General features: G+C 51.0%; 1 protein-coding gene across 1 annotated transcript in view; it reads right to left on the reverse strand.

Moving 5' to 3' along the window:
• Window positions 1-26,592, reverse strand: part of CFAP74 (cilia and flagella associated protein 74) — a 48,553-nt gene that overhangs the window by 12,434 nt on the left and 9,527 nt on the right. The window contains exons 7-20 of the mRNA XM_044445314.1: window positions 25,515-25,581; window positions 24,259-24,348; window positions 20,155-20,405; window positions 18,820-18,971; window positions 15,413-15,525; window positions 14,231-14,353; window positions 13,835-13,956; window positions 11,072-11,200; window positions 6,453-6,540; window positions 5,605-5,778; window positions 4,939-5,076; window positions 2,626-2,898; window positions 1,238-1,372; window positions 637-773 (exon numbers count right to left, since the gene is read on the reverse strand). Of these exons, the coding sequence (XP_044301249.1) occupies window positions 637-773; window positions 1,238-1,372; window positions 2,626-2,898; window positions 4,939-5,076; window positions 5,605-5,778; window positions 6,453-6,540; window positions 11,072-11,200; window positions 13,835-13,956; window positions 14,231-14,353; window positions 15,413-15,525; window positions 18,820-18,971; window positions 20,155-20,405; window positions 24,259-24,348; window positions 25,515-25,581 (1,992 nt within the window). The remainder of the gene's footprint in view (window positions 1-636; window positions 774-1,237; window positions 1,373-2,625; window positions 2,899-4,938; window positions 5,077-5,604; window positions 5,779-6,452; window positions 6,541-11,071; window positions 11,201-13,834; window positions 13,957-14,230; window positions 14,354-15,412; window positions 15,526-18,819; window positions 18,972-20,154; window positions 20,406-24,258; window positions 24,349-25,514; window positions 25,582-26,592) is intronic.

Below are 26,592 nucleotides of genomic sequence, written 5' to 3' on the forward strand. Positions count from 1 at the left end.
CAGAATTAAGCCCGGCTTGTTTGGAAGGAGCCCAGAGAGACAATCCCGGATTGACGTGCTGAGGATAACGAATGCTCTGTGCAGACTTGCGAAGAGCAGGAAGCGCCTGGCTCAGGAAAGCGAGGGACCGACGTGCCTGAAAGCCCAGGCAGCTGGCGGCCTTCACAGACTCTCACACTTCGGGCTACTGCAAAATAATGATACGCTGAACCAAACCAGGTTGACATGATCCGGGAGCAGCACAGCTGAAGGTGGAATACATGCCTTTGGAATGTCCAGGAGAGGAAAGAGCCATTAATTCCGGCAAGGGAGTCTGAGGAATATCACAGCCATCCTGAGACTCTGCAACGCTTGCCAGGCGGCACTTTTAAATGTTTGCAGAGCAGGTGTGGGCTGTTCCCGGGTCCTGCTCGCCCTCTGGAGCATCCTGCGGCACTGGAAGGTGGGCCAGAGCCCCTCCCTCTAAAATTCCGCCCCCCGACATCACCGGGGCATCTTTTTCTGGCGGAGGGGCACTGTGACGATTGCTTCCTGGGCACAAGAAATGGAATGCTCTCCCTGTCATTGCGCTACTCATCTCGGCAACAACCGATGGAGACACAGGCAAGGTCTCCCTGCCCAGTTTGCCATACTCACTCTGGACATATGTCTTCTGGGCTGGGGGGCTCAAACAGCTTGTTGCCATGCTTGTCCTTGGAGAGCTGACCCAGGAATGAGATGCTTGCCAGCTTCTTGCCATCTTTCCGACCTGCCATGGCCTCCTCTTTCTTCCTCTGCCGTGGAGAGAGAGAGAGAGAGAGAGGGGTCAGCAAAACCGCCCAGCCGCGCTCGCTCTGCTGGAGCCCTCCAAGCAGAGGGCTGTCTCTGCGGCCCACTCTCCGCAGGATCGCCGAAGGGCCGGGCCAGAGGTCCTTCGAAGGAGCCCTCTGCATGCAAGGCTGCCCGATTCAAGCGTGACGAAAGAGGGAGAGTCACCAGACCAACACGGAAGTCGGCTCTCGACAGTGCCGGGCCGGCAAAGCGGGCAGCCACGCAGGTCACCATCTCCCATGTACTGTATTCCTCTCTAAAGTATAATAATTATTTCCACACTGCATCTTTGCATCTAAATTAGCCTACGAAACGGCTGTGCAAATGAGCCTCCCCCGTTGCCTCCTCGGGCTGCATTTCCATGCCTACGCCAGATGTTCTGTGCAACAGGCAACGCCTCGGAGGCGTGGATCGTGCCCTCACGCACCTGCAGCTCCAGCTCCCGGGCCTTCTTTTCCACCAGCGCCTTGCTTTCGGCAGCCTGGCACAGCAAGTTGACAGCCTCCAGCCGGATCAGCTGATCGCACAACACCGGGCGGAAGGACACTTCGATCAAGCATTTCTGGAGTCGGAAAACAGCCGTCAAGAGAAAGAAAGAGCAAGTACAGCCAGCTTGGAGCAAAGAGAGTCCAAGTGCTCTTGTGCAGAGGGCACACAATTCCCAGCTGAATAACTATTTTTGCTGGGGTACAGAAGCTGCGGCCTGCTGGAGCGGCCCCGAAGTCCATCTAAGCCAGCATTGTTTCCATTAGTGATCACCCAGAGGCCTCTCAACTCCCTAAAAGGAAGGCATGAAAGTATCCTTCCACCCGCCCCGCCTCGCCCCACAGTATGCAATATTCCGGGGTAGACTGCTCCTGAATGGGGAGGTTTACGTTCTGCACCATGGAGAGGACAGGCGCAAAACCACTGCACGCAGCGGCAAAGGAGGTGCCGAGGAATGGTCTGGTCGTGCCAGTCCATGGCGACACGCTGGCCGGCCATGGGTGGGCTCTCCCACGGAAGCTGTGCAGCTGCCACGTGAATGGAGAACGTTAAACTGTGTGTGCCCGCAAGGGGACCTTGCATCATGCGGTGCTGCGCAGTGTTTCCTCTGGCATGGGCCCGGGTCCAGATTCCTCGGCTAGCAACATCCACCCCCCACCCCTTCTGGCCCTGCCTCCCGCTCCCTGACCCACATTCTCAAGCCTGCCCTGGCTTGCCGGCAAAGTTGTTAAGCCAGGCCCTGGCCTCCCAACACCCCCCCAGTCCTAGGCTAGACACCCTTTTCCTCCCAGAACATGGAAGAGGAAAAGTTTCCTTCTCGGCTCTTGCTGATTTAGCAAGGTTTCCTCTTGCTCTGGGGTGGGCAGGAGGCATTTCCCGTGAACTGCAACCTGCTCCTTCCAGCTGGAGATGCTGAGCATGTAACGTGCGACCTGCAAGGGTCTAACCTGCAGCTGCGCTCCTGTAAGTGTACCCCCCGTTCTTCCTCAGAGCACCCCGTATCTGGGCCCCCGCACGGCCTGTCATTTCATTGCCTCGCTCCAGATCCCCAAGGAATACAGTTTGGACGAGCAAATCAGGCCGATCCATTTCCTCACCGTGATGCCTTCCGGTGCCAATGCTTGCAGGATGGGCTTTCTTTAGTGGAAAACCTGAACTGTACCTGATGCAGAAAAAGGAGGGCTTGCCCCCCCACCGGCCCCAAGTGTGGTTAAAGCAATTTGTGCACCCAGATTTGATTCTGTTGGAAACTTGCAATGGGCTTCGGTGCGCCTTCGAGAACTGAAGTTGTTTGCAGTTGGGGCTTTGACACAGGCGAGGAATGTTTACCTTCCCGGGCAGGACAGTTCCGACACACGGCATGATCGTGATGGGTGCGTCTTCAGGAACCAGAAACTGGAAGGAAGTCGGCCCGACGGGGGCCACCTCCCCGCTGCCGATCCTCGGGCCAGCGTGATTGAACTGACTGAGGCTGACGTGCGAGTTGATGACAAAGAGCGTTGCTGTTGACACGTCGTTCAGAGCGGTGGCGGAAAACTGCACCAAGGAATGAGAGAGCTGGAGAGGAGGGTGGACTCCCACCGCCTTGCACGACAGCTTGAACTGCCTAAAAATGGAAACAGGGCTGAAAGGGTCACAGCACACGGCTCAGCCTCTTGCCAGGCCCTGAAATAGACCTCGTTACGCGTCTGGTATCCATCGCCCCAGTCCCCAAGCAGCCGGATATGCCCACTGTGCATCTGAAGTTTGCGGGCAGCCCCCAGAATTAAAAAGAATGTGAAAACTTGATGATGGGAGATGGAGTGGAATCCTTTGAATCTACACTGCAGCTTGGCTGCCGATGTACTTAGGGGCACTCAGACGTGTATATAGCCAAGTTAGCGCTAAGATGCACTCCAAGAAAAACGAGGTACTTAGAATCAAAGGTAGGATTCTCAGTTCGGGTTTTGCCTTTGAAAGATAAAGTAGGAGGTTGGGGAACGGGGCAACGGGCAAGAGGAGCAGCAGGAAGGGAAATGGCCCGATTCAGCCTTCCAGGGATGGTTCCCCTGTGGGAGCCTGACAGATTTCCCACCCGCATGGTCCCCAGTTGGGTTTCCTGGCTAACTGGGTGTTGTCTGAGGGTCTGGGCAGGAGTGTCAGAGGCAGAGGGCAATCTGCAAACCGGGAAGGGTGAACTGGAGGCAACTAGAAGAGGGCAAAGGTTTATGATCTGCTGCGCTGGAGAGCAGGGCTAGTTCTCGTAAGTTGAATTGCAGGAGGACAGATGGAGATGGAACATTAGGAATGACTTAATGCCCTTTAAGCTGCAGCGGGCACAAAATGCAGCAGCCGGAGAACGACCCGGACCAGAAAGTCCAAATACATGGGGTCAATTCTGGCCCGTTTGCACTGGCTGCTTCTAACATATAAAGTCCCACACAGCTTGGGCCCACAATACCCCTTGGAAAACCTTTCCTGATTTCATTCTGTCCAGACACTACAAGCTCTGTCCGAGGTCTTCCTCCAAGCTACCTCCGAGGGAGGCAACAAGGAAGGGGGGCTCCTTACTGGTAGCCCCCCAAGTTATTAAATGATTTCCCCTACTGAGGCTCGTCCTGTGCTAACACCACCTTTTTGGCCACAAGTTAAGCCTGACCTCTACCCAAGAGCCTTGGATGGTCCCAGCTGTTTTAACAGGTCTGTTTTTCATTGAAATCGCTTTGGTTGTTTGAACCATTTTCAATTGTATGCTTTGGAATTTATGCTGTACTGTAGTGCTTATGTATTTGTATCAATCCAGGTTCTAGTCTTCTCTTGCTCAAGAAACCTTCTGGGTGACTCTGGACCAGCCTAACCTACCTCACAGGGGTGTTGTGAGGATAAAATGGACCAGAGGGGACCCTGTAAGCTATTATGGGGGTTTCTTGCAAAGGGGAAAAAAACCAGAGTATCGCTGTAATAATAAATAAAACTAAATACATCTATTTTCATCATTGTATCCACATTTATGTCATGAGCTGCTCAGAGTTTCAGATATGTAGCAGTACAGAAAAGAAATTAATTAATGATAATTTACCAGGGTGGAAGTTGAAGGCAGTTACCTGTAGGGGTTATTCTAGTTCTGAATTTCTTCTGGTTATCTAAAGGAGCGCCTGCATCCATATTTGCCCTCCAATCCCTTGAGATCAGCAGCAGAGGCCCATCTCCGGGAGCCCTCCGTGAAGGATATTAGGAGGGTGAGTACCCGGAGGAGGGCCTTCTCTGCGGTGGCGCCCCACCTATGGAATGCGCTCCCCAGAGAGGTCCGCCTGGCACCGTCGTTATTTGTTTTTCGGCGCCAGGCCAAGACCTTTTTATTTAAACGTTATTTTAATAATTGCTGATTTTATTTATTGGTTTTAAATTATTATGCCAGAATGTTTCCAGTTTTTTATGTATTTGTATAGGTATTTATTTATGTGTTGGAAACCGCCCTGAGGCTTATGCGAATGGGACGGCATACAAGAATTCCAAATAAATAAATGAATAATAAATATTTTCCTGCATCAAACATGGACACTATGATTCCATTAAATCATTTTGCCTAACAAACCTTGGACGCTGCGACCAAATCCAGTCACTACCTCATTGTGAAAACACCCACTGGCCCAGATCCTGCACATACCTGTTGATCTCCGTCTTGCAAGTTAGCTGAAAGCTGTATTCCTTTGCCTCCTTGGCTTTGAAGATTACATCCAAATCCAAGCTTTCAAGTGGCAGGAGGATTCCGAATCCATCATTGGGCTGAATTTCTACAAACTTTCCAAAACAATAAATGGAAAAAAAATAAATGAACGTGTATATACAAAGAGGTGAAAAACAAAAAACTCCAGATAAGCCGTATAACCTGTCAAAGGGAATGAACGAGAGCATGCGATCTTACTACTGTGTGGAGCAGAGATTAATTTGATCCTTGTCTACACATATTGTCAGAACAAGGTCAGTGCATTTGCTGAACTTTTGAAAGAGTGCCATCTTGAATCTAGTACTAAACACAGAATTCTGCTTCTGAAGCCACATGTTCAAAATAGGCAAGTTCCTAACCCACACAGCAATAAAAAGCACGCCTGAAAGTGTTTTGGCGACGTTTACCTCCTTACCATTCTGCCATGACGAGTAGAAATGGATACTTTTAACTGATAAATTAAATTGTGAAACACTACTGGACACAATTCTCTCTTTGATAGCAAACCTCGAGGGATACACCTGTGCTAAACCTTGAGGGAGACACCTGTGCTAAACCATGAGGGAGACACCTGTGCTACAGAATGAAAAGCAGCAGCCTACCGCTGGGGGTCCGACAAAACCAAACTCCTGGGGCAGCATGGCTTTGTTGGTTATGGTGATTTTTGTCCGGACAGCTTCATAGACGGAGCAGTAGCCGAAATCCAGTTCTGCTGGGCTGATCTCCAGATCCGAGGTGGTGATGATCGCATGGACCGTAAACTCAACAGGCTTGCTCTGAAACAGAAAAATGAGCCGGTGTGATGCAGTACAGGGAGGGACTGAGGGGGCCCAGGTTCCGATCCGTGGGTGACCTGTGGCCGTCACTAATCCTGCAGCTTAACCTGCCTCATGGGATTTCTTGTGAGGATCCAGTGGGGAACACCAGGTATATTGCCTTGAGTTCCTTGGGGGAATTGAGGGATATATATGGCATCCATCCACGCTTGTCAATGGCTCCTCATCAAACTAGGAGGAGATACTGAATTGGTTGCCTCTCGGCTTGGTCTAGGGCCCTGTACTCTTCAATATTTTTCTTAATAACTCAGAGGAAGAGGTGAAAGAAACATATGTCCAATGGCCAGAAGACACAGAGTTGTTTCTGCTTTTTGCCTTAGAAGACAGCAACACAATTCAGAATGATTACCACAGGCTAGACGTAATAACAACAATTAACAAGAATTACCGCTTGATAACTCGACTACAAGGAGACAGAGCCTGAGAGAGCGCTGTGAAGCAGTCCTCTGTCATTTAAGACCGTAAGGCATGAAATAACAGGCTTACATGAAGACAAATTTCGGTTGAATATCAGGAAAAACGTAACAGTCACCGGGTCAAGACAATGGAACTGACCCTGTGAGCACTTTTCCGGTGCTCACCCACAGGGAGCAGCTGAAATTCGCACCACTGACCTGATCCGAAACTGTTATCAGCATTGGGACTTCCAGAACACCAGTTTTCTCATCGAAGTACTTTGCTGCATCTTCCGGAAGAGAATGCCTAAAACAGGAAAGTGTTGAGATCAGATGGAAACTGCATTTAAACCCTTTCCTAGTGAAAACCTTTGGCGTTGGTGATTCCTGAGCGGAAGAACATCAGAACAATCTTTCCTTTGAAGAGAAGTCCAGAGGACAATATTGTCCTTCATTCCTACAACGCAGCTTTCCTCTGGGTACCTGAATACAGAAAACCAGGTACTGTGGCCGATGACTAGCAAACAAGACTGCAAGAGAGACCCATGTTCAGGGAAAGAGCCTGAAGTAGTGGTCAAGGGAGAGGGTACCAGTAACCCAGGTAAGGCACCAGGTGGAGAAGGCCCAGGAGCAGAGCTCAGACTTGACAGCCAACGGGAAAGAGCTTGGTGGGAGAAGGGGGAGCTGGCAGGCAGGGGGGAGTGGAGGGATCCGACCAAGGGGCTGCCCTAGAAGTGGAGGAGCGCTGAGGCATGGGCCAGCTTAGCCAGCCTTTGCAGCTGGAGGCGGCTGGGATGAGCCCTTCAAGACCCAGCAGAAGACCGGAAGTGGAGGGACTTGGAGACCGAAGGGCAGCCTCCCTCTTGATCCTGAGGCCAGGCTCACCCGTCGCTTGAAGGGACAGTGACAGTCCCCACCACACCCCCGGAGCGGCTGCGGACAATACAGGTTATTATGGCAGGAATCTCGGTTTCACGGGAAGGTCCTTGGGTGAAGCAGAAAGTATAGATGGAGACCCCCACCCCCCGGCCACTCCAGGGTGACCGGGCCCCCGAGGCTGATCAACTTGTGAAGCAGGAAAATCCAGAGCTAAGCCTGGCCCAAGTACCGAGGTAAAACAGACTAAATGAGAAATGCTGAATGTTCCCGTCATGGAGGCACGGTTCAGCTGCGAAGCAGTTATGCTGCTGGGTGGACGTGTCCTCACACAGCACGTCTTGAAGGCATTTGACAAATTTTGAGCACATCCGTTAGGCCAAATCGGACTGGAAAGACCCAAGGAGATTGTAGGGTCTTCTCAAGGACTTCAGGACGGCCCCACTGTTCAGCTGCTTATCTGCAATGCCAGGTTCACTTTTTGCTCACACGGCTGCAGTGGTGCATTTCATGGTCTCGTATGGTATTATGGGATGTGGCCTTGATTTTCACATCATCACACAGGATCGGTCCGAGATGTTTCGCGGGAGGTGGTGGATTCTAACGTTCTCTGGTCTAGCAAACACCATGTGGTAGGATCTGTGGGCGGTGATGAGAATATCACCGTAGATGATACCGTTATCTGTAATTACAGGCCCTCGGAAGTCTTCTTCAAACTCTTGGAAGCAAATGGTAGTCCTTTCAACTTTGGACTTGCACCGTATATTATGTAAATTAAAGATGACTTGGTAGAAGGTTCCAAGGCCAAATGTCTTTGTCAGACCCATGATCCCAGGACTCCTGGTTGATCTCTGCCACTTCCCTGAGAAATGAGACGTTTTCTCTCCAATGGCCTAAGCAGCACAGTTCCACACCCGTGTTAGATATTTGTGTAGATCGTTATGTTCTTTTGGTTCCTGCTGTGCTTCAGCAGGTGGTGGCCAGATCAGCCCTCTGTTGTTCGCCAGAATGGTATTCGATATTCAACACGGCCTGGCAACATGGTGCGGAACTGGACAACTGAGGCTGGAGGAACAAGGTGTTCCTGCAAAGCAACTTCACCTGCTGATGCCTCATAGGTGGACGATCCTTGGTCTTGCAGAAATGGTCACGAGAGACACAAGCTGGAAACCTCTCTTGGAGCATCTCATTTGTCGTGACTGATCGGGTCTCATGATGTTCGCAGCCAAAGGTTATAACAAGGTAGAAGCAGGGCCCTGAGAAGATCCTCTCATTCTTGAAGTTCAAATATCTAATGATCAAGCTGCACCTGAAGAACAACAGTCGGACCTCCACAAGCTACGTCTTTATGATCTTGGCAGCACGAGGTCTGGCTGAAACGAGTTTCGCCCAGCACACGAGCATGCAGAAAAGTGCTTTGGAGAGTGAACTGAGTGCTGTATTGCTAACATCTTCCAAAATCTCCTGCAACCGCACCTCCCCCACAACCCAATGATGTGGAGAAACCAGTGCAGTTGTTTTCGGCAATGCAGATAGTCCAAATGCAAATCCAGCCGCTTTTCGTGCAATGGCATCATTTTAAGCACCAATTCCATGTGGGAATTACAAAGCAGGACTTTAAAGGCCCTTGTCTGCTGTGCCTTTGCCCGTAATTCCTATTAATGCTCTCCTAAGTGTTTTCAGCTTGCATTATTCAAGGGAGTTGATGTATTTACCAGCATTTTAAGAAAGTATTAACCGATATATTGCTCTTTTTCTAGCAGAATACTGAGGGCTATAAATAGTGCTTGGAAAAGTTGCTTGGTAATTGGTGTGTAAGCTTCCTCGGGCCCAGCTGTAGGCATGAGCACAGATCAGATACCCATCTTGGGCAATCTGTTCCTCTTGACATTGACGTTAATTAACTCCCAGTGCCTCTGAGCCAGGATCCATAGGGCGGCGATGCCACGCAGTTACAAAAATAAGAACAGGCTGCGAGGAAAACCTTGCACACCGGCCCCGTCTGTCTGATTACCCACCGTGGAGAAGGGGTGTGAAGAGATCGCTGGCCAGAGAAACACAAGCCTGGCTTGCGGGTTGGAGCCGATTTACCGCAAAGGGGCGTCCTTCTCGGAGCCACTGCCGCTTGGAAGCGGGCATGTGCCCAGTGGCCCGACTGGGCCAGGAGATCAGGGGCCTCTTCTGCGAGAGAGCTGTGACTGGACGAGCAGGGCTGTCTTTCTTCCGAACGGCATCATAGCTCCACAGCTTCCTTCTAAGGAGGCTGCTGTATGACAGACGGGGCAGAGGGACATTTCTGTCCTTTGCTGGACCTCTGGAGAGGAACTGGAGTTCTGAACAGGAAGGTTGGGGCCCCCCTTTCCCAATGTAGGAAGGATCGGGGAGGGGAGACATGTTCACCAAGGCTTCGACGGGGGCACTCCTGGCGTGCCCGACGATGGCTTAGCTGTGCAGCTGAACCAGGACTCCCCTTCTTGCGGCCCACCCAGCCAGGGGGAGCACGGGTTTCAGCCCTGCATAACCCCTGCCTTCTGAATGCCACCAGCCAAAGGTCAGGAAGCCCAGGCCGGCTTAGACAAAACCCTAAAGTGATCATCAACAGCTCAGTGGAGGCAACCACACAGCGAATACTCTTCAAAAAGCATTAAGGGCGGCTGTTAAAAAGGGCACCCTCTTTTGCCATCACCTGGCATGGGCTCAGCACGTTCGTGAGCCCCCCCCCAGGAGCCCCCTTTCGACTGATCTTTGTTTAGCGAACCAGCCCGGGGCCATTTCCCAAGCCAGAACTGCCTTAATCTCATCAAATCTCCTTCTGAAGCGCTCCCCCACTCTATTTTTTTTTAAAAATGGAGATCACAGATTAGCGTTTTTAATCCGAGCCATGCGCCTCTACCCACTCGGCAAAACCGTAGCACTGTTTCCCAACACTGCAAGCGCGGGGGGTGGGGGAGCTGTCACAATAGCACCGGCTCTGTCTCCACAGTGGGACGGGAATCCGCCGTGTGAGGAGAGTGCTGCATCGGGGTGATCCCTGCAGAAGTGCCGCAGAAGACTCCCAGGAACGCATTCCGGCCACGGTGCCAAGCACAGACTCGAGCAGATCCCGGTCCGTGTTTTAGAAACGTAGAATCATAGAAGCAGAGCGAGCCTGAAGGGGCCTCCCGGGCCTTCTAGTCTGACCGCCGGCACCAGCCGGCTCCGCTCACGACATGCCCACCCTGCGCATGCTTTCTGTTCCCATGGATGGCCACTCCTTAGGGCTGCAGGCGGACTCTTTCCCAGCCTGTGCCCTGAGAGCTTTGAACAGGGGGTCATGGGCACCGGAGTCTGCAGGCAGCGCTTGGCCTTCCAGGGAGACAGAGGCCTCTCCTTTGCTGAACCAGGTGTGTGTGTGCTGCACCTGGATTCTCAGGTAGCCATCTCCGCACCTGGCAGGTCATTTGCCAAGCCGAGGGCATTTGGCGAGACCGCTTCCCGTGGGCAGTCCTGCCAGAGCAGCTGCTGCAACGAGGGCAGTGCTTGTACAGCGGTGAGGCCACCGGCCGGAGGGTGCGACGCAGCCCCCTGAGCCGAGCCAAATGGGCGGTCAGTCCTATGAGGGCCATGTTTGAGCTGGGCTTTCCTTGCCTGAATAGCTGCTCGGATCGTGTGGGCAACCCGAGCTGGGACTGTGATGTGGGGAGACCGTCTGCCCCAAGGTCTGGCCACCAAGGCACTGCTGACCCTTCCCTGGAGCAGGGCCCGGACTGGGATGTGCTCTCAGAGCCCCCGTTTGGCCGTCGGGCAAGGCGTTACTCCCTTGAACTTTGCTGGGCCGGTGCAGTGGCTCAGTTCTGCTTTTAACTCCGCTGCGTCCCAGCTTTAAGTGCTGCTGATGGCCTTCACACTTTTGGAAGCCTCTCTTTTCCGGGGCCCCGTTGAAGAAGCCTGGAGGGACGGACGGCTGGCCGGCCGAGGCCTACCTGGGCAGGAATTTCAGCTGCACGCTAAAGCACGACTGAGCTTGGATGTAGCCCGTCTTGGGAAGCAGCTCCATGTGGTTGGCCAGTTCCTTGCAAACGTCGAACTTCAGGCGCAGGGCACTGGTCGCTCTGCGAAGAGAAACGGGAAGAGCGGAGGAGGAGGAGTGACCGCCGCCTGGCCCCAGCCAGCTCTGCCCACAGATTTGCGCTGGGACTTGGGCTCTCTTTTCTCTTTGCGCTGCTGAAGCAGAGCCGAGCCTGTTTTGCGGAGAGAGCGTGGCTCGCTTCAGGCCCCCGACGATGCCCCCCCCCCCGTGCTTCATTCACGCCGCCAGGAACGGCTGGGGCTTGACGGTGGACTGGCTCCATGGCCAACGCATTGCCAGGACACGCCGGAGCCACCTGTGCGTCGGCTGGGCTCTCTCACCGGCACAACGCCGAGAGGTAGAAACGGGTGGTGGGAATTAAGATTCGAAGCTGCTTCTGACACCCCTGCCCTCCTCCCCCTCCTCCCCAGCGACTGCATAATGCGAGCTAGCGAGAGAGAGCGTGAAAGTTAGAACGTTCCCATGGAAATCAACAGAGAGCCAAACGGCACTGCCTTCTCCACCTACACAGCCTGGCAAAGCATAGAATTTAGGCTCTCTCCACAGTCAATCACGCCCTGCCAACCGCAGTGGAGAAACGCATGTGAGGGAACTCAAAGCTCAGACGTCGGACCAGTGTGGTGTGCACTGCAGCATCCTCGCCTCTTGCCGTGTCAGAGGCAGCGATGCAGTGTGGCGGGGGGGTGGGGGGCACACGCCACTGGACTGGGCAAGGGAGAGCTGGTTCCAGGTCCCATGTGGTGACTCTGGGCCAGGCAGTGCCTCTCAGCATGGCCTGGCCTGGCCCAGAGGGCTGACTTTGCATTTCTACCCAATGGCTCACCTAAGGAAGGAGCGGCTGATCGGAACTATCATGCCTCCTTAGCTGAAGCGGAAGCTTGCAAGACAGGCACAGAGTGAACGTACCTATTCTGGCAAAATTGGGAGACTGCCTTGTACCGGGCCAGGCCACTGATCCGCTGAGGTCAGCTTTATCTGTCCTGTTAGAGGGTCTCCAAGGTGTCAGGTGCTCACAGCTCTACCTGAAGCACCTAGGTCTGACATGGGATGTTCCCTCCCACTGAGCTAAGGCCATCTCCGCAAAGACTAAGTCAACTGTGCTGCCGGATCAAAGGTTGTGGCTCCAGAAGGTAACACATCCAGTGCTTCAGACAACGCAAACATTGTCCCATTCAGGGAGTTCTTTTGAAACTGGCATGAGAGATTTCATCTTGTGCAAGATGCTTACTGCCGTTAAAAGTATATTTTTTTAAAAAACCAAACATTGAGTGACACAGATCTGGTTTTGGGCTAAGGAACTTGACAGCTATCAAATAGGAATCCCTCCAAACCCTGGGATTTGCACTGGAAAGATGAATCAGATTGGTCTAATGGGAGAGGTTATTCCACTGATGTACTTATGAACCCTTTTCTGGGAGCGGGGGTTATCTAAACCCCGGAAAATCTTACATAACTCAACACCTGTCAGACGTGCAAGCTGAATTTCTGAGATAACAGTTTTGCTCATTTCCCTCCAACTGTGAAGATTCTCAGGGGAGTGGAATTTTAGTAAGAAGTTCAGAATATACACCTTCCAAAGGAAATTGTAAAAGAGAAAGAAAGAAAGAAAGAAAGAAAGAAAGAAAGAAAGAAAGAAAGAAAGAAAGAAAGAAAGAAAGAAAAGTTATTTACTTGTATTTAAATAGAATATAAAGCAATGAGAAAGAAGGGGAAGTTAAAAATAGCACAACTGAACTTCTAGCCAGCAGATTTCATGGACTGAGAGAAAGGTAAGAGTCAGCAACTGCTGGTCAGAAGAGATGACATAAATCGGTCTCAAAAGCTAAAATACCAGCAAGAGGCACTTTCTTGCCATTAAAATAATGCCGAAACTTACTGAGGCAAATAATAGCTCATTCAACCCAGTTATTCTAAGCTCTTTCTTTTCTGCTCAACTGGTGTTCTTCAACATGAGTTCTGTGCTATTTTTGTCATCGGTCTTTAAATATTGTTTTAAATGGCTAAACTGCTTTGAAGAGTCTCTGAGCAAAAAAAGAGGGCCATAAATATCTTACTGATTGATGAAAATATTTAAATGCTGAATATTGTTACTCCGAGTGAACACATCAAAGCCAGTGTGGTTGAAACATGGCTCTGGGACTTAAGCAATTTGGGTTCTTGTTGTGGGGGTAAGACTGAGAAGCCCTGGCAAGAGAATATTGTAAGATGCTTTGCATTTTTGGAAGGAGGCAGGATATAAATCTAATACATAAACGAATTAAACAAAACAAAAAATAAACCAGCTTCAATTATAAACTAGTTGGATTTGGAAAGCCTGTTTTGGATTCCATGCAAGGGGAAGATAAAGTGGGATATAAATGTAACAACAGCAGCAGCAGCAGGGTAAGTTTTTAACCGGTCCTGTGATGTTTCCTGAGGAATATTTTAAACTGTGTGTTGGAGGTTTCTATATTATGTTGCAACCATTAATGTTTTAGTCTTCTCTGTATGATCCACAGAGCTTTGGCCGCTGAATAGTAGGGAAACGCGAATTCTGATAACGATAATAATGTCAGCCGCTGTACTGCATCGGTTCTGTGCTGTAATGTTGATATTATCCCTGTGAAGTCCATGCGAATTAACCAGGGAGCAGCAGGTGTGCTGCCAGGTTGCTTACCTGCTGTGAATCACGATGCAGTCCTGATAAAGTCTGTCGTACATGCAGATCTTGAGGTCCACATCTGGGTTGGGCACCCACACCGGCACCGCCATGGACACTGCGGTGGCGCTGAAACACAACTGGAGTGCGAGAAAGGCAAGCCACGCTGGACACGCAGTGGCCTCCGCACACGAAAAGCGTGTCACCCCGAGCCGCCCAGGTGTGGACCGCGCTTCGCAATCGCCCTGTCGCTGGCCCAGGCCTGCAGAGCAGGGGACAAGCAGCAGCAGCGCCAGCTCGCCCCACCCAGCGACCAGCTTCTCCCACACCTGGAGGAACGGCCACCGGGTCCCCATGGCCAGCTGCCCCAGGACGGACTCCCCACCACAGCAAAAGAAAATCAAAACCACTCACGGGCTTGCAGTCGGGGTTGTCGAAGACGATCTTGAAATCGGCCTGCACGTCCCCCGGGATGGCTGGGATGAAATTAATCTGAAGTTTGACGGAGCTGAACGGCGCAATGTCTCCTTCTGTAACCTGGATGACAAGCCAAGGTAGGGCAATTAAAGCTTGCCCTTCCAAAAGGGCAGTCTCGATTCTTGTTCCCCCCTCAACTTCTTGGTATCGACTCAGTTTCTTTTCTGCCCTCTCTTCTTCCTCCCCAGAAGCAGAGGCCCGTACGAGTTTTTGTGTGGCCAGTTGCACATTCATGCAATCCAAGCTAACGTGTGTTCATTCGGAACAGGGTCATGTTCAGTGGGGTGCCCAGCCAGCCAAGAGATTAGAGTATAACGGCTGGAACAGGTGCCTATGCAGGCAGAAGCCCCCCAGTCCTCAGCATCTCTGGCCAAAGGTGCAAGTGACAAGCGAGGGAAAGACTGTGCCTGCTGGGGAAAGCAAACCGTGCAGAAAAACCAGAGACCTGACTTGCTAGGCAGAAAGAAGCAATTCTGCACTTGTTTAGACAGCAAGAAGGTGTGGAAGGCCAAGGGCTGTAGGTCGTTTTCTGCCTAAGCCAGCACAGAATTGCATCCCAAGTCATTTAAAACTCTGTCGTATGTTTTAAATCCATTCGTTGTCTATGGTACTATTTTGCACAGCTTGGGTTTATACAGTACTATTTATTAGGCTTTCTAAAACCAACTTTGCAAACCCACAGAGTCCGTGTTGCATTTTTGGCAGCACTGTGAGGGTGACGATAGGAAACTACAGGGGCCATGCTGAACCCCGATAAAATGGGGTACAAGCACAAGCCACATCTATGCTGAGAGTGGCTGAGACATTCCTGCTAGGAAGGCACCGCTTTAAGGTACCCGCTATATCGGGGTGGGCAGCCTGGGACTCGAGGCCAAATTCAGAAGCCCCCTTTGAGCAAGCAGATAACCCCTCTCTCTTCCCCAGAAGCTCCTTAGCCAGGACAGAAGAGGGGGAGGAAGAAACGGGGGGTAGGAAGACAGAGAAGCCCTCTCCACCAGCAGCAGGTGGTTCTGACCCTCACAAGATCATCCCGGGGGGAATGCTGCCGTCGACGGAAGCGGGGTTCCTGGGTCACACCTAAGCAGGTGTTCTGCTGCCTCCTGCTTCTCCTGCAGTTACCTTGCCAGCCACGATTTCTTCCTTCCACAGGCATTCCAGGGAGCTCATTACGAGGGAGGGCAGGGGGCTTCCTCGGGTTATGTCTACCGTCGAAGCCGCGTGACAGAAATGCTCTAGAAAACAAACAAATGAAGGTATGTGGGACTATTAGCTCTTTTCCTCCGAAGACTTAATGTTCTTCTCATAGAGCAAACTGTGCCTCTGATGTTGGAAAACCATCAAACCAATGGCCTGTTGACCCCTGCAAAATTGCCCCAAGTCCACGTGTTTCTTGCTAGCGCTCTGCGGAAAAACCGAATGGGTACGAACAAATACTTTTGGCAGGAATGGAGCACTCCTGCTGTTTATTTCCAGCTTCCGGAAACAGGCTTTGGATCTATGTTTTCTAGTCAAAGCAGCTTTCCCATGGGCATATCTTACCTCTTTGAGGTCCTGGCATCCTGTTCTTCTATTTTGCTACCCAGGATGCACAACTCCATTGATTTTGTGGGCTTTGTCGGTGCAAAGGCTTCAAGCCTGCGACAGTGCAGAATGTACGAGTGCATCCAAAACGTAGCGAGAATGAATCCCTGCGCTCAAGAAGGGCTCCGGGAAGGGGGAAGCTGGCCAAGGGGCTTGGGGTGGGGTGCCAGGGGTACGTTGGAAGACCGATCAGCTGCTTTCCTGCCCTGCCAGAGTCGAGACGTTCTCTTTTGGGACACCCTGTTCTAGTGCCTCATATTAAGAATGACGCAAGCGAGTTTGGAACAGCGCTATGCAATAAAATTGTGTGAAAGAGCATCAGAAACTTTGGAAAGGGTGAGGAAAGCTTATGGAGAAGCTGTGCTGCCAGCCGCACAAGGGTACCGATGGCACAAGGCCTTCAAGGATGGATGAGAAAGTGTTGCAGACGGACAATGATCTGGACACCCCCCGGAAAGGAACAGAACAGGGGTTTTGGCTGAGAAACACATCATGGGGCTTCCCCACCCGTCCTACAGCCCCGACTGGGCTCCTGGTGACTTTTTCATACTCCCAAAGATGGAGAACAGTTTGAAAGGACACCATTTTGGTTGTGTGGATAACGTCCAAAGAGCCACTGCGCAGGCTTTGAACGCCACCCTACTGGAAGACTTCCAGGGATGCTCTGAAGACGGGGGAAATTGCTGGACACTCGCAAGGTACATAGTTTGAAGGAGACAATGTTCAGTTGTAAATTTGTTCTATACAAGAATTTTTAAAATATCATTCTCGTTACTTTCTGGACACACCTCGTATAGTGTGTGAAGCAGCTGAAGTGCCCTCATACCCAAACAGGGAAGTATCGGCAGGATCAGCAAGCATGCCTGTATTGCGGTGCAAGCCCCATGTAAGTAACGGTGTGGCCAGGATTATTTGAGACTGTTTCATCCTCTCTGGTCTGACTGACAACCGACCCTCCATGAAATGCAAAATCCAAGCTGGTGTTTTGCAAAACGTCAGCACCACAGTGCAGCTACACCAGGCAATAACTTTCCCAAATCGAATGGCTTCATTCTTCCCAAAGCCATTTATGACACTTCCTGGGATATGACGGAGTGGCAGAGATGGTGGAATAATTCTTATGTGGATTATCTTTGCGTCATTTCATTTGTAAAATTACAGGTTATAAAAATAAGCTTGTCATGTGGTTCTCTTTCGGAAGGTGGGTGTTCAGATAAGGAGAAGTGAGAAAAAGGAACATTCTGTGGCCTTGAAAAGAAAACTCCAAAATGATTTTGGAAGGTTTTGCTTCTCGGTTAAGGTTGCCACTGTATAATTTTAGCTGACTTTATGTGTATAAAGATCATGGCTTTTTATGGTGCCAGAACCTGCAAACTGGAAGAGGAAAAATGTTTTATTGCATCTTGACTGTATGTGTGTTGCATTCATGACATATTTATAATACAACTTCAAACTGGATTAAGTTATTCCCCTATCGCTATGGAACCCTGGGAATAGAAGTCAGCAAGGAAGGGGCAAGCAATCTCTCATGACGATAGATCACAGCACCAATGAACTGCAATTCCCAGGGTGGTTTGGAAACATAGAAAAAGAGCGAATCAGAAGGGGGTCTGCGGGGCCATCTAGTCTGACCCCCGGCTCCAGCCGGCTCTGCTCACGACATGCCCACCATGTGCACGTCCAGCCTGTCCTTGAAGACCCGCACCGATGGGGCCTCAACCACCTCCCGTGGAAGCCCATTCCACACCCTCGGGGTCCTAACTGTCAGGAAGTGCTTCCTGGCATCCAAATGGAACCTCGGTCCCTTGAGCTTGGCTCTGTTGGAGCGCATCCTGCCCTCCTCTGCAGGGGAAAGAAATCACATAATAGCTGAACCAAGAGAAAACCAATGCACATTGCTAGCACAGGAACAGAAACAAGCAAAGCTAGCAACAAGGGGAGATGACAACTTGCAGCCAGCAAGATGTATAGCCGCAGAAACAGGGTTTCTTCAGCTGAGGTTCTTACGGACAGTGGGCTGAGAGAAGGCTCATTCTCTCTAATCAGCTCAACAAGAGTTTGATCTGACAAGGCATCATGGGAATGGTCATTTTGTGAGCAGCAGAAAATTCCTTGCAAGGGTCAAGCCAAGGTTTTTGATGCTGTTTGTTGACAACTTTCACTGGCCTGGCTGGGAGCACTGAAAATTTGCCTCTCGCTACTCTGATCCTCTTCCTTCGCACACTCTAAGCAGCACAATGCTTTAACACACAACCTTCTCCTTTCCATTTGTAATCTCTCTGCGCTTTATGTTTCCCCATCTACAACTATGTTTTTAAAGCCAAGGAAGGGAGAATTTGACCTTTGATCCCCCCTATCAAACAAACTTCTTAATATAAAAAGGCAAACATTCGTAGGAGAAAGGGTCCCACACCGCACTGACACCCTTCATGGACCAAGAAGCACCATCTGCCCGGACCAAGAGCTGCACGCTGAATGCCAGCCGAGTGTTGTGCGTTCCAGAGGCAGCACCGACACGCTGGCTGGGTTCACACAACGTGCTGCACCTGGGGAGCACTACTATTTTCACACGCAGGCCACGGCCAGTGTTGCACGGCTTGGCACGGCTCAGAGGGTGCCTCAGTGCTCAGCTCTTCGGTTATTGAGGCCTTCCTAACAGAGGGGGCAGTGCACATCCCGCCCCGTTTCCCCACTGGGGGGATTGGGGCGGGGGTGCCCAGCTGCACGGCTTGCCTTCCTCTCCAGGAGGCAGGAAAGGTGGCTCATTCCCACCCACCATCCCTGCCACTGCAGGGCAGAGGCTGCGAGGGGCATCCAGCCACTTTCTCACGAGGAAGCAAGGCTGGGCAATGTGTCAGAGGAACCCTGCGAGAGGCTTGTCGTTCCTCTGACTTCTACTCTTGGAACTTAACTCTTTTTTTTTTTTTTTGAAGCAGAAATCCTACCCAACTGGATGACGCTTGCCGTCACGTCGGACCTCAGCTTCTCGGGCATCAGGTTGCTGTGCTGGATAACCTCTTCGGAGCGGGAAGGAGAGACCGTTTCCTTGTCAACCACGGAGTCTCTCTGGCTGTTGATGCTGCTTTTCTCAGCGCTGCTTATTCCCAGCACAGGGGGGCAGACCTAAATTAGGAGAGTTAAAGGATGCAGGTTTTAACAGGCTGGATTTCAGTTCTTGCTGGATGGACTATGCAGGCTGGAAGACATGTACCTCTACATCTGGTTTGGCCTAGTGCTGTGAAGAGAGAAAGATTTCCCCTCACAGTGTCCCCAGAATTGGCCACTTGCTTTGTACCAAGAGAGCCTTTAGAGAATACGGTGCTGTGTCCTCAGACCTGTTTTCGGATCACTTGGCCCTGGGAGACGGCACCTGCCAAAAGACAGGGACGTTGCCCATGCTGAACTGAGGAACCAACACACACTTGAGGAAAGATAGGAATAGACAGAGACACGGGAATGTGTTTTTTGTTTCTTAACCCTGAGTTTGGTGGACCTGTCACCCCCGCAGAATTCTGGGGTAATTCATGGTCACTCTGGCAATTAGAGAGACAAGCTGGTCACTGCGCAGAAATTGCGGCACGGCCACCATCCCCATCTCACACGCCCCCAAAGGACACGACAGGCAGGAGGAGGTGAAGAAAGACAAGGCTGCCTCAGAAACGGCCGCCAAGCTTATCGCTGCTGCTGCTCCTGCGATGAGTGGAGACCAGCACTGCCTCCCTGGGCATTGGTTCCCCTTGCCAGGCTGTTGCTGCTGGGACGTTTTCCGTGATGTTTAATCGAGAACTGCCTTCTGGCAACCGCAGCCCGTTGAGTCCTGCAGCCTTGGTCCGTGATGAACAGGGCACTGTTCCTCTCAGTGTGACCACCCTTTAGGTAGTTGAACAATCTGATACCCACCTTCCCTCTTCTCAAGGAGAAAGTTCCCTGTTTCCATCCCTCTTTTCTTACAGGATTTAAGGTTCTAGTCCCTGGTCATCTTCGTTGCCTCTCCCCTGATTTAGCCGACTCCTTTTCAAAAGGATGTGTCCAGAGCTGGGCATGGTATTCGAAGCAAATGGAATTATTTCCTGCTATTTTGAAACCAAACTTCTAGCCGTGGAACCTAACTTTGCATTTGACCTGTTTTACAAACGCAAATTGAAAAAAGCATTATTTTTTTTTAACAATTTGCATTTGTAAAAAAACAAACAAACGATCCTACATCACATTCCACTTTGGATCGTCTGCAACACCAAGCTCCTTTCACACAAACTCTTGCCAGACCATCTTAGGGTCACCGTTTCCTTCTGAGAAGCCAGGGCTTCGAACCACCAAGGGCTTGAAAGTTCATCTGAGGAAGCGGAGACAAACCAACCATTTTCTCAGCGGAGGGCAGAAGCATCTCAGCGTGTGCCACATCCGAGCTGCCTGATCTGCACAGCTGGAACCGGGTTCCCAAGGCACCGGAGTTCGTCAAGGTGATGGTCCGTGAAATTGTCTCTCCCACCACATGAGTGCCAAAATCAATGAGCTCTTTATCCAGAGCCAGCTGAAAAGGAGGTGGTGGGGAAACGGAAGTATTAGTGCCCTATAAAGACAGTGAAATGAACATTTCAAGCACAGCACCTGAACAGAGAGACCTGATGGCCCAGAGAGACTTCCCCTCCGGTCGGACTGTCATGCAGCTACCTGAACAATCGAAAAGCTCCCCACCACACACATGTACACACAGAGATCCTCTCTGGAATCACTGCCGTGCCTGCGTGCGTGTTGCTCACGAGGGAAGGAAATGCAAAACGAAACGACGCTGCAAAACCTCTTTGTCAAGAGGCAAGAGTTGGCCCCACAAAGAGAGAGATCTGTGCAACGAGGTAGTAATTAGATGCTTGGGTGACCCTGAAGGCTGCAAACGTTCAACTGTAAATGTCACATGGGCAAGAAAAGTAGTCATTGTACGGTTCCCGCTAGGTGGCTGCCTTCAGATAACGGCTTGATCGACATTTGCAACTCCTCCGCAGGTCTGCCAGAGCATCTTGCTCGTCTTCCCTGCAGCTTCAGGGTACAGGCCCGTGGCTGTGAGGAGACTTGCAGAATCGCTCTGCCACATGGCAGCCTTTCCCATTTTTATTGCCCACAGCCGAGACTCTAAATTCAGACAAAGTTCCTTGCCATCACACACAGGACAGAACGGGAGAGAACCTTTCTGGGTACAACAACATCGGTCCCCGGGGGCAGACCCTCAAAGACGCTAATGTTGCTCCTCCAAGGACTGGGCCTTTCGCAAAGGAGCTCCATTTCCACACTACAGCTATTTTGGTATTTAGACATGTTTGTTGTGCTAAGTTTGACATTTAATGACAAATAAGTGTTCCAAGAAACTGATTTATTAAGCTACTTGTTTCCTGCCAAGTCACAGGGCACGTTTCTAAACTTGGCGATGTTGCCACGGAAAGCCGGCAGGAACCGATCCAAGCCAGGCATTGAGGGCTCCTCGTGGTTTGGTCGATGGGCAAGAAAAGATTAGAAGAAGCATCTGAGAAGGATAAGAACCTTATCTCCAGAGGTGGCTCTCCCAGAACAAGCTCTGGGGACCCCGACTCCTGTAGCATTCCATTTATACTCACGGCAAGTTGTCTTATGGGAACCAGTGCAAGAATGCTGGAGAGGCTCCCCAGGCAAGGGAAGGCAGACTGCACTGGGCCAGAGCTGAGCCTGTGGCAGAGGAAAAGGCGCCAAGCAGGGCCCCCTTGCTGCCCCGCCCAGGGCCCAGCCTGGATCCGAAAGCTCTTGTGAGGGTTAAGGGAGCAGGGCATCAGCTGCTCCCGCCTAATGTGGTTAGGGACTTCTTCAGTGGCTTGGCTGATCAACCTGCTTTGCCTGAAGATTAATGGAAGGCTGCATCCCAAAATCTCCCCGAGCCCAAGCTCATGGCTTTCCGAGGAGGCTCAGACCCTAGCAAAGGCACGACACCAGTTCGGATGCAAGATTAGCTCCTTCCTCCACATCGCAAAAGCAGAAGATACAGATCACAAAGGTATGGCCACGTCACCTAGGAAAGGGAGAGGATGCCTTTGAAGGGGGACATGCACGGCACAGTGGGAGCTGAAAGGGGGCTCAGGGGGCAGGGCCCGGGCCTCGCGTCCCGTGCCCGAGGCAGTGTGCAGGCTGCAAGACCCGCTGCTTGTGGCTGCCCAGTGCCATTTCTCCCTGGACCATTTCACAAAGCCAGTGCGGAGTGCACGAAAGCCAGCCTTCCCCATTTTGACAGCCCTCCCAGGCGCCCAAGCAGCACCTTGGAGGGGCCGTCAGAACGACTTGTGTGTGCCAGAAAACCAACCTGTGCGCAAAGAGGCTTGCAAACTGACGAGTGGGGTGGAGAGACGAGTCAGTTCTGCCACAGTGTCCCCAGCAACACCCCGTGGGAGGCCCTGAGGGGCAGGGAGGCTGCAGACAACCCACAGTGGCCCTGACCATCTGTCAGGTGCACCATGGGTTGTTTGAACAACAATCAACCCACCACAGCATGCTGTCAGGATGGGCTGTTGAGAGAGGGGAATGTACCCAGAAAGGGGATGCAAAGTCAGGATCTCGAAATCTGTTCTTTGACTGCCTCATTTGCTGTTTCTAAGATCCCACAGTTAAAGCCACCCTTTTCACTTGTCTGACTTTCTACACATCACATTCTCAATCTAAAGAAAATGCTGCCACTTTTCAATACAAACGGAAACACGCCATCGAGTTAATTATGTCCTGGGCAGTCTATAAGCTAGTAACAGCTTGTAGGGTATGAGCATTTGTATTTAATAAAAACAACCGTCCTTGATGAAACTATTTAAATCCTAAAAATAATGCATTGACGTCTTTTCCCTTCAGTATCGGCCTTGAACATTTCTCCAAAAACTGCTAACAATGGATTGGCAAAAATGGCTCATAAACTCTTATTGCAAACTGCTGGTGAGATCTAAAGATGTTGTTTCCAACTGCCGTGACTAATTCTTGGAGAGGGTCCTCCGAAATAGGCATTTTGGCAAGCGCCCTCCTATAGTCTTTTTAATAAACATAATTTTGAAAATCCATAATGAGAGCATTATTGTTCTCACTGAACATACCCAGCTTCTAGATTCTTGGGGCACTCCTCTGGGTGCTGCAGCCAAGTGAAGTGCCCCCCCCCACACACACACACCACACCACACCACGGGCCTTTCAGCACTGGTGCCCAACTCTGCAGAACAGTCTTTCCAGAGAAGTGTTCCAGCTGCTACAGGTTCTCTTTTTGGTACTGGCTCTTTTGGAAAGCTGTTGGCTAATTGTTTTCTGGCCATTTTAAAGTCATCTTCATCCATCATTTGTGTAGTTTGCTTAATGTTACCACCCAATAGCTGAAGCTCTCTGGGCAGTTTGCAAGCAATCACACTAGCTTTGGGCGGTGACGTGACCTTGTATATTACTTACTCTTTGGCTGCCTGGTGAGATTCTCCCGGCACAAATCAAAGAGTGATTTTATGCCATGCCTGCCTTGCAGGCTGAGATGGTATTGTCACAGTGTATTAGGTAGCAATCTTGTGGCCTCAAGATGTGGCCCAAGCATCTCCGAGGTCTGAGCACGCGCACCAACTGAGGAAGCGAGATCAGAGGCCTGAGCCACCTCCCGTGAATAGGTCAGAAAATCATCTTCGGAGAGGGGGATAAAGGGGCGTTGGGAGACTGGAACGGCCAGGATACGGTTATGCCAAATCTCTGAAGTGCCATCACTAGTGAAATGCACAAGATGGCTGGGCAGGGAAGCAACTCCAGCCCTACCTGAGAAGACTGGACACCTCCAAGTTCAGGGGCACCTGATCAAGGGTGTGACCAAACAGATCCCCCCGACCGAATTTTCTCTACTGGACTGGTATTTGCTCCGATCTACCTGAACTGCTTTGGGTTCACATCTGAGAGAGCAATGTGGGATGTGAAGCTTCTAAAGTCACTTCTAAGTATAGGATGCTTATAAAGCTGCCTGTGGAGTAGAGAATGAAAAAGGAGATGTCGCGCCAAAAGGGGGGACTCTCTATTTCCCACGGTTTCCGAAAGCAAGTTTTCCTCCCCATAGAAGTGGAACTGTTGACAGCCATTGACTGTGTCCTGTTTAAAACAACGTCACAATCTGCATCTAGCGAAACCGAAGTAACTCGGTAACGAAAGTTCATTTGGAAACTTATCCAAAGGGAAGATTCTGGAAAAGCTGCATATAAGAAGGAAATTACACAAGTCGCAGCTTCACAAAGACGTTGTTGGAACAAATGGGAAACGGCCGTGTTCGCTCTGAATGGAGGTGGGGCATTTATCATGCTGAAGGGAGCAAGTTTCGCGCTCTGAAACAAGACAGTCGCCTCTAAGCCAGCAGTAAATCTTCGACTTACCACACACTTCTTGGTTGAACATTTTAGCGGGACTGAAAAGGAACCGATCTGAGATAAAAACGTGATTTCTCCCTCAAGGTCTTCATTTATCTGGTAGGAAACAGGAGACGTTCAAAGTTCCATTACATGCGGCAGCAAATTAAGCATTGAGCCCATTTAAGGAGTTGCTAGGCCATACGCAAAATTTGTGCGGCAGATCGTTTGCCGTTGACAGCATCTGCTGGCTGCAGAGTGCTTCTGAGAGGCAGCTGCACAGCTGCGGAGCTGCACAGTTTGCTTGGGTTTTCATTTCCATGCTGCCAATTACTTCCCACTGCGCTTTGCTGGGATCTGACTGCAAACCATCTTGGGAAGGCAAGAGAGGAGGTCTTCTAAGCACAAAACACGGGGAGCCGATCCATAAAAGACACGATTTGCGCTGCGGCCGTTCGCCTCGCACTGCGGTCCCAGCCAGGCCCCTTGCGCCAGGCATGACAGTTCGGAAAAAACACGTTCTCAGTTACGCAGGGTGAGGATTTTCTGTCGATGAAGCCTCGGCGCAAGACTCCTCCGCCTTCTCCGGGCCACACAGGGCTTTGTGGCAGCCCCGATTGTCCCTGCTGCCTTCCAGGGAACCTTTTCCAGCTGTCCCACAGTGGGTCCTTGTGCAATTCTTGCCTACTTTAGCAACAAAAGCAGCCATGCCTAGATGCTCCAGACCGCAAAGGAAGGGCCAGCCAGCCACATGATACATGCCCTCCTGGATTATACCACAAGTTCCCTCTGTTTGCAAGCTACTTTGGTGCTGGAAGAAGAAACTTGAGCCTTACAGCCTGGATAACGGGCTTGTGGTAACCCTCAGCAAAGGACAGCAGGCCCACGGCGACCCTACCCTCTCCTCCCCCAGTCCCACTGGGTGCTGGCTGCCACTTGGGCTGGGGCTGAAATTCAGTGCCCGGTGTCTCCAGGTGAAAGTCAGGTAGCAGGTGAAATTAAGGATTCCTGCCAGAAGGTTTTGGAGAACCTGCAGCCGGTCAGAATAGACTACAATGAAGTAGACTGAGAAACACTCAGAAGTGCAATGCTTTGCTCCTGTCTCCTCATTTGAACATGGAAGCATTTTAAGACATCCACTCCATGCCTAGCAGAGTTATAAAAAGGATGGCATTTCACAGTTTAAACCCCGTATCAACCCAGGGCAGCTCCTCATTTAATCCTTTTGCTATCATGAAATTTGCAAGTACCATTTAATCAGAATGATTGCGTATTACTCCTACCATCGGTTTAAAGGTCACCCCGACTTCACAAGACATTCCAGCAGACATCGGACCGGGAGGATCAAAGCTACAGTGGTAAATAAAGACAGAATTAGATCAGCATTTCAAAGCTTATTCACACAGCTCTCATAACGACAGAAGGCAAAGAATATGACTTAATCATTTTAACCATCAGTATCTCGTTAAGGAGTTCAATCTATTTTGTATTACTGAAACTTCTGCAAAAAGGCTTTTTCAGATCCTGAAAATAGCACTTTTGCACGCTGAGGGGTGCTCCACAGCTCGTGCTCACCCACTTTCTTGATTTTTACCAGCAGGCATCCAAGAGCAGAAGCTCCAAAGCCAATCCTCGTTTTATCTAGATCTTAGAACTTATGGGATGTGTTCAATATATAAATCAGCAAAAGCATCTTTAAAAAAATCTGTTGCTTGATGTTGGGCTCATCAAATCTTGCGAAGTAATTCTTCACACGCTGCACAGTTAAACGATGGCGTTCGCTGCCTCGGGAAGTAGCGGTAGCCAGTGGCCATCAGTGTGGGTGGGTTGTAAAAGGGACTGCAGAAATTCATGCTGGGGAGGGCTTTGCATGGCAACCTGTCTTGCGAGCTGCGAGCGGCCTCAGCTACCAGAGGAAATATGCCTGCACGCACCAGTTGCTGGGGAGCTTGGGCAGGGAGGGACTCGCGTGCCCATCCTGACTGAGGGATCCTGGGGCAGCTAGCTTGCTACCGTGAAAACCAAGAGCTGCACTGGACAGACCTTGGTCTGATCCAGCATGGCCTTTCGTCTCTTCCTTCTGAAGACACCTCTACCCTCCCCTGTTGGGTTCTTTGAAGCCACAGCTTGGTGGCTCCATCTCTGGAATGGCCTCAACGCCCGTTTCTTGTCCAGGGAGATTTTCCGAGGTAGCCTGTGGAGCAGCTGCAGATACTGGTCTATGCTTTGAAGGACCTGTCCATGGTCCTGAACGTCTGTCCTCAAGCTATGGTAGGCACATGGATCGCTCCTCTAGAACGGAATCTGCCGCGGACAGACAGCCCCACTCAAAGTGGAGGGAGCGGCTACATTTTCCTGCCT

This window comes from Varanus komodoensis, unplaced genomic scaffold, assembly GCF_004798865.1.
Source record: "Varanus komodoensis strain SLA01 unplaced genomic scaffold, ASM479886v1 scaffold48, whole genome shotgun sequence".
In the NCBI taxonomy this organism is placed as follows: Eukaryota; Metazoa; Chordata; class Lepidosauria; order Squamata; family Varanidae; genus Varanus; species Varanus komodoensis.